Consider the following 7,346-nt stretch of genomic DNA (forward strand, 5'->3'; position numbering starts at 1 on the left):
TAGCCTTCAAATACAACATCATGCGGCATAGCGCCACCCAACAAAGTCCATGGACACTCTGGCACGGTCGCCCAGCCCACATGACCCGCATCTTCGCATTCGGGCAAATCGGCACCGCCCCCATACACGCCCACAAAACCAAACTACAAGGGCGCAGCGAACCCGCAAGATATATGTACCCTATATCGGAAACCCACGTCATGACCCTCACTATACACAACCCCCGATACCGCATCATCAGGGCAATCGACTTCCGACCATACGCCAGGCACCAGGACCCCAAGCACACGTCCAGCCGAGCTTTCAATGTCACAACCCCACGACACAAAAAGCGCCAAGGCACGCGCACACCAACAAGACACAACCCACTGCCCAGCAAAATCGACGCCACCACCACCGCTCCCCGGCACGTACAAGCAGCGCGCAAATACCCGGACGCCCAACAATGGGCAGCAGCACACAACGACGAGCTAGACACCCTAGACAAACAGCGCACTATCAAATGGATCCCAGCGACAAAAGTGCCGCCCAATGAGAAGCTCATGCCATTAACCATGACATACCGGTACAAGCGCGCACCCGACGGCAAAGTCGCGAAACGCAAAGCCCGTTGCTCTATACGAGGCGACCGCATGAAGGCAGGACAGCACTTCGACCCAAAGAAAACATCCACATTCATGGCCGAAAAGACATCTGTACGCACCTTACTCGCAATTGCCGCAGCAAACCAATGGCCCGTACAATACATGGACATCACCGCAGCATACCTCCATGAGTCCCACGACCAAAACTTCCCCGTCTACGTCCACCAGCACCCACGATTTGACGGCACAATGAAACATCCCCACCAAGCGGGACAGCTTCTCGGCAACCTCTACGGAGGCCGCTCAGCAGGACATCGCTACACATCCGGACTGCAAAAACACCTAAAATCGCACGGCTACCGCCAATGCGACAGTGACCCCTGCCAGTTCACCAGCGTCAAGGCCGACGGCACGCTGCTCGTCACCGTCAGCATGGACGATTTTTTAGTTACCGCGACGAACCAACGTCTAATCGACGACCTCCTGGCCACGCTGCAGAAGAAGTACACCATCAAGAACCTCGGTTTTCCAACCACGTATCTCGGTTGGCAGATCAGACGAGATGCACAAGGCAGCATACACGTATCACAACAACAGGCCATCGAAACTATTCTCCAGAAGCACAACATGGCCGAATGCAACCCCAAAACCACACCCGCGCGGCAAAAACCAAACAAAACAACACTGAACGAGACGGCACCCACTTCCCCCACCCTAGCCAGCCACTATCGCTCCATCCTCGGAGACCTGAGATATGTCGTCGACAGCACTCGATATGACGCATATCATACCACCAACCAGCTCACACGTCACAGCCAGCAACCGACACAAGCAAACTGGCATCAGCTCAAATGGTTACTACGGTATCTCAAGGGCACCAAGGCCCAAACCATATCCTACCACGCCAGCTCACCCGTCTGCCTCCGAACGTACAGCGACGCCGACTACGCAAACGCGAAAAGTCGCAAGTCACTCACAGGAATTATCCACACAATCGGGCACTCACTGATAGCATGGACCTCCTCTCCGCAAGACGTCGTGGCCCTATCTACATGTGAAGCTGAATATATAGCTGCCTCCCGCGCAGCTCAACAAACACTATGGCTCCGCCGACTGCTCGCGGACATGCAGCACCCCCAACAACATCCCACCACCATCTTCATAGATAACAAATCAACGATCCAGATAGCCGAAAACTCGGCCCCCACACGTCGCCGCAAACTCATCGATGTGAGGCACCACCACCTCCAGCATCACATTCAGATCGCGAACATAGCAGCAGAGCACATCCCCACCGTGCACAACCCCGCCGACCTGTTCACCAAAGCGCTAGGCCCCATTCGGTTCAAGGAGCTGTGTCAAATCATCCAACCAAACGGCACCCGCAGCCCGGATCCAAGAGCACACCCCAGCTCCACATCCGCGCGCACCCCTCAGCGTCCCCTGGGACTGACGGACCGCAAATCTCTTCATCAGACGCTGAAGGGTGCACGCGTCACGGACCGCAAGGACAGACTGTCCGCATTACAGTCTGTCACACGCGGTACTTAGACCCACGAGACGGCGACGACGAGTAAAGACCGAACCATGAGGATTACGATTTATCACGAAGAACACAAAGTCTGTACGATGATGATGGTGAACCTCAGTGTTTTGCTCAAAGAGGGTACCGAGGAGTAGAGCGTGACGCGGTGCGAGCTATGGAGCTGTATGAGCGCGCTATTGAGAAGGGTGACGACGTCGATGCGATGTCGAACTGTTACGTGTCCCCGGCCCGGTGTAACTAATTAGAAAATTTAGTGAAATAATTGTACAAATTTACTGGAAGAATTACCTTCTATATAAATAAAAGCCGTCGCTTCGCTGTTCCCCGCTCACGAATTTTCGCAGTTTATTCAAACGTTTACCGCGCTTTCTCCTCTCCACTCTGCAGCGACGTAACAACATTCGCTGCTCCGGCTCCGTACCTCGCCCACCGAGGTAAATTTAGTTTGTGGTGTTGTATCGAGTCGAGGGGGGCGTACCACTCTTCAGTCATTTTTATGGCTGAAAGAAGGGACCGACCTGCTCTTTGCTTTATGGCGTAGTCAGGGCCGATCCTCCGACCGTGCGGGGGTTTCATCATGGGACCCGAGGGTTGAGTATGTGCTACCACAATGACTAGGTGCTCATTTGTCACTACCACGTCGTCCGGGCGCATTTCTCGATGCGCATGGAACGCTACTCATGTGTGTGGAAGGTGTGAAACGCACTGTCCGTGCCCCAAGTGCGTGGTCGGAGACTGTCACGCAGTGCGAAGCTGCACGTGCTGCTGACGATGCCGTGAGCATTGTGAGCAGGGCTGCAGGCGCAACAGTTACCATGTTGTTGAAGACCCGCATCCTGTAGTTCGTGCCATTACGCGGGCTATAGAAGGCCAGTCGACTCACTTCGTGAGTCGCGCCGACAGGCATGGACGCGGGGAGCAGGAGCGCGACCTCGCGTCGTCGGCACTCAGCGGCACGCTCACAGACAGCGAGTCGCAAGGTTGGGGGACAGTCGGTGTGTGCGATGCTAGTCGTGGACCGCGCCGCTGAGGTGGTGATGTGTCCCCCCCTGACCCAGATTACCCTTGGTCGCGGCGTAGATCACACAGTAGCGACGACGTCATCGGGACCATTGGTGATGAGGACCCCAAGCCAGAGTACAGTGCCAAAGATTCCATCCGAGTGTTCAACGCTTCCCGGCGGCATATTGCTCTACAGTGGGCTCAGTCCACCAAGTTGTGCCAGGAAGAAGGGCTCTGTCCGATTCCCTGGGATGTATGCGACTTTGGATACGTGCAAAATTTGCATGTCCGGAGACTCTATACCAGGATTGGAGCTATACAACGGTTGGCCATCGGTTTCAGCTTAAATATAGAGGTCTTACGGTTTGGATAGATGCGGTTAGCGACTTAGCTGTATCACTATGGTCGTCTAACATCAAACACGGGTGGCTGAGCTATATGGCTGAGTCCCGAGCTATGTATGATGAGTTCGGCAACCTGGTTGCTGCTGGTGCGGTCCAGCTCGTCGAAGAAGGTGATGCCCCCTTGAGGGATGTCCCGTCGGTCGAGTTCAATGTGCCATTTCCGGCAGTCGGTCGGGCCTTTTATGTTAGGTATCACTCTCGACCTGCTGGTGTGCCGGACGCCTGGCGGTCCATGACTAAGACATTCATGGACACAAAGCCACCTGCCTGGCTGGAGTGCGAATCTTTTTGCCCTTCGTGGTGGCCGCAGGAGTGTTACCACAGTAGGAGACTGACGGTGAACGCGTTTGTTGATGGGACCATCGCACCGGATTGGGACGATTTGGGCGGCGGTAGCGACCTAGCGGTATTCATCGACGAGTTGGGAGAAGGGGTGCACCTGTACGCTTACGTCACTGACCTGTACGACGCCGCCAATGCCGCGAAATGGGTGGATTACGATGGCGATATGCGGTGCGGTCGATGCCGGCAGTCGGGCGTATACGTGGTAGGGTCCGGTGGTAGGAGCGCCTTTGTTGATTCGAGACTGGAGCGTTCACTCAGTCTGATCATGGATGGCGACTGGACGAGTGTGGCCGGCTACCCGAACGTCAGATTTCCTAAAATGGCAGCTTGTTGCAGGGTGGGCAGCGCTCTTTCATGTCTTTATGCCGACAGCTCATACGGCATGTTGGGTAGGTGCAGTAGGACGCCGGCCGTACACGCTATACGTACTATGGCGTTAAGCCCCTACGATATTCCTATGCACCCCGTTGAAAACTGTTTCTTCTCCTTGTTTCGGGAGTGCTGTGACGGGAACGGGTCATCACTCGGGCCCTTGTACGCGGGGCAGATTGTCGCCACCGGCATACTTGACCCAGATGAGCGGAAGCTATGTTCCATACTGGGTCGGAGATGGCTTGCGGCTCGTGACGGGCATATACACATAGTGGCTACTAAGGAGGAGGCGACGTACCGGGCGGATCTTGCAGGTAAGTTTGGCGATGAAGCAGTTGACAACTAAATATGTTATCGCTTGGTATGACGGCTGGTCGGGTGATAGCACCTATACGTGATTTCAGCATGAGTTTTAGAGAGCCTGGAGGTTACGAAGAACCCAGGCAGGCCGTGGGCAGCATCACTCTAAGGTCTAGAGTGTGCGTCAGAATCGCAGAGGGGGAGTCCGGGCAGATATCGATTTTCACCGAAAGCACCAGCCGAGTCACGGTTAGGGAGAGCGTGCATATCACTGCACGGCAGATTGCCCGCAGGACATCTACCACCCCTCGCGACGTTGGGGCCTCAGCAGCTATGCGAAGTGCACGGGACTGGCTCAACCATAATGTCGAAGAGGGGGGCGTGCACATGATACTTGTCCGCGAGTCCCCGCGACGCCGTACAGGCAGTCTTACCGGGTGCCCGAGACACGGCTGTTCCGGGTTAGTCCGACTTCCCGGGGTGTTGATTAGCTGGAAGGGTTGGAGGGCCATCGGGTGCTACCGCTGCTGCGCGTTGTGCTCGGAGGACAAATCGTACCTTTTGCTCAACAAAGGGTGGTCGGCAGTGTCCAACGCCCTAATCCCTGTTTTTGAGGAGGCAATCAAGTCACTTCGGGCCGGCGACCAGGATTCCGCGGACCGGATTTTGACCGAGAATGGAATGCGGACGGCTCGGGCTGCTGGCCTACGGCCAGATACGCTGTGGGCGGACTCACGTGTCATCGTGCAGCATGGGGTCAACGTCCCCGAGACTGACCTGTTCACTGCTGGCCCGGGACATTTCTCGGTCGGGTCGGCCGACGTACGCCACCAGGCTCCTCGCCCCCCAACGACGGATTGTGGCCCAGTACCCGCACGGGAGCTAAGCACGGGTGACAGGGGTGACAGGCTTGGTACTTGGGGTGTAGGAGCGCCACCCGTCAGCTTGAGTCATACGGTCGGCAGCGGAGAGGTCCCCGTGCACCTGGCCGTTGAACAGCCGACCGGGGACACGAGTGGGGCCTCGGACAGGTTCCTTACCCGCCAAAATCGGGTCCCCACCCACAAATCCTCCCCGATCTCATTGCAAATATTTCTAACCTCCTCGCCCGCCGCCCCCGCGCACCATCTTTGTCTACATGGCTCCGTGGCCCACCCCCTGCCGCATGGCTTTCGCCGTCTCGCCGCCGACCCGGCGCGCGCGTCACGTGCTGCGATCTGCATGCCGAGCGCGGCCACTGCGGCGCGTGGGGCTGCGCGGCTGCGCGACGCAGCAAAACATCGCCCCCGCGCACGCGGTGCTGCGCCGCGCGGCCCACTCGCAGGGCCTGGACGTGGCGCGGCTCAACACCCTCGTGCGGCTCACGGATCTGCTGCTGAGCGAGAGCCTTTCCAGTACAACCTCACGGCGATCCGCACGCGCGATGCCGTGCTGCTCAAGCACGTCGTGGACGCGCTGAGCCTGCTACCGGCGCTGGACGCGGAGGCCGCGGCCGCTGCCACCGGGCTGCGCGTCGTCGATTTCGGCACGGGCGCGGGGTTCCCGGGGCTCGTCCTGGCCATCGCGAGGCCGCAGTGGGACGTCACGCTGCTCGAGGCCGCGCGCAAGAAGACGCGCTTCCACGACCTCGTGGAGCGCGAGCTGGCCCTGCCCAACGTTTCGTCCGTGTGGGGGAGGGCAGAGGAGGTCGGGCAGAGTAAGATGCATCGGGGGCGGTATGACGCGGTCGTGGCACGGTCGTTGGCGGAAATGCGCGTTTGCTGCGAACTGTGCGTGCCGCTGGCAAAGGTGGGGGGCGCGTTATTCGCGCAGAAGAGCGTGGGCGCGGGCGCTGAGGAGATCGCCGCCGCGAAGGAGGCCATCAGAAGGCTGGGCGGGAAGCTGGAAAGTGTGCGCGAAGCGTGGCCGTGGGAGTGGATGCAGGGGCAGGGGGAGGAGACGGAAGATGTTGACGGAAGGAAGAAGTGTATTGTGGCCGTAAGAAAGGTGAAGGCTACGCCACGGGCGTTTCTGAGGTTGCCGGGGGTGCCGAAGAAGACGCCTTTGTGAGACATGTGAACGACTCTTCGGGCGTCTCAGCCGGCATCCAACCATCTTCCAGTATCTTTTTACTATGTTCGTCAAAGACGAAACTACAAAGACCTCATCGCTGCACTGGCTACGCGGACGAAACCATGGGATCACTTGACTGCACAAAGGGTAATCATGATTCCAAAACCAAATCAAAATCCTACGCGGTGGCCCTAACATCTGCACGGCAGACACGAATCAGAGAGAGCCCTCCTGAATATAAAGACAACTGTGCAGAGGGAAACAATGTGAGAACTTTAATGTATCGGATGAAGTGGATCAAATCGGTGTAGCTGCTGCACCATTTCCGAGTAGCGTTCTCCTACAGTACTTATAGAAAAGTGTATCGAGGTACACAAAAGGGAAGTGAACCAATGCAGTGGACAAGGTAGCTATGTCTTGACTCACATAGATGCACATGGACGGACAGGTAATTATTGCTATTAGCCACGCAATTATAGTATGATCACAGTGTTGCGGGGCACCGACTACATCAAGTGAGGTGAACACAGAATTACACACTCCCCCGCACTTATTTGTCAACCAAGCGGTGCAGAGGAGCCTCGGCATTCCATCTGTGGAAAGTCAAGTGGAAGTTCACCAGAAAAAAGGGTAAGCTGTAACGGCTGTTTGAGCGGCGAGTCCTTCTTGGTGAGAGGATCGGCTAAGTTCATTGAGCCGGGGATCCAAATAATTTGATTGACGAGCTGTGTTTCGAAATTG

At 57.0% G+C, this 7,346-nt stretch overlaps 2 protein-coding genes across 2 annotated transcripts; both read left to right on the plus strand.

Annotated features, from left to right (window-relative positions):
* The first annotated feature begins 3,783 nt into the window (after nt 1-3,783).
* Nucleotides 3,784-4,599, plus strand: CHC_T00000708001 (hypothetical protein). Its single transcript, XM_005710507.1, has one exon. It carries the CDS (start codon nt 3,784-3,786, stop codon nt 4,597-4,599), a length of 816 nt encoding a protein of 271 aa, XP_005710564.1.
* A 2-nt stretch (nt 4,600-4,601) lies between these two features.
* On the plus strand, nt 4,602-6,602 carry CHC_T00000709001 (hypothetical protein). The gene has a single exon (XM_005710508.1). It carries the CDS (start codon nt 4,602-4,604, stop codon nt 6,600-6,602), a length of 2,001 nt encoding a protein of 666 aa, XP_005710565.1.
* Nucleotides 6,603-7,346: the final 744 nt, after the last annotated feature.

The sequence above is a fragment of the Chondrus crispus genome, genomic scaffold (genome assembly GCF_000350225.1).
Source record: "Chondrus crispus Stackhouse genomic scaffold, scaffold_586, whole genome shotgun sequence".
Classification (NCBI taxonomy): Eukaryota; Rhodophyta; class Florideophyceae; order Gigartinales; family Gigartinaceae; genus Chondrus; species Chondrus crispus.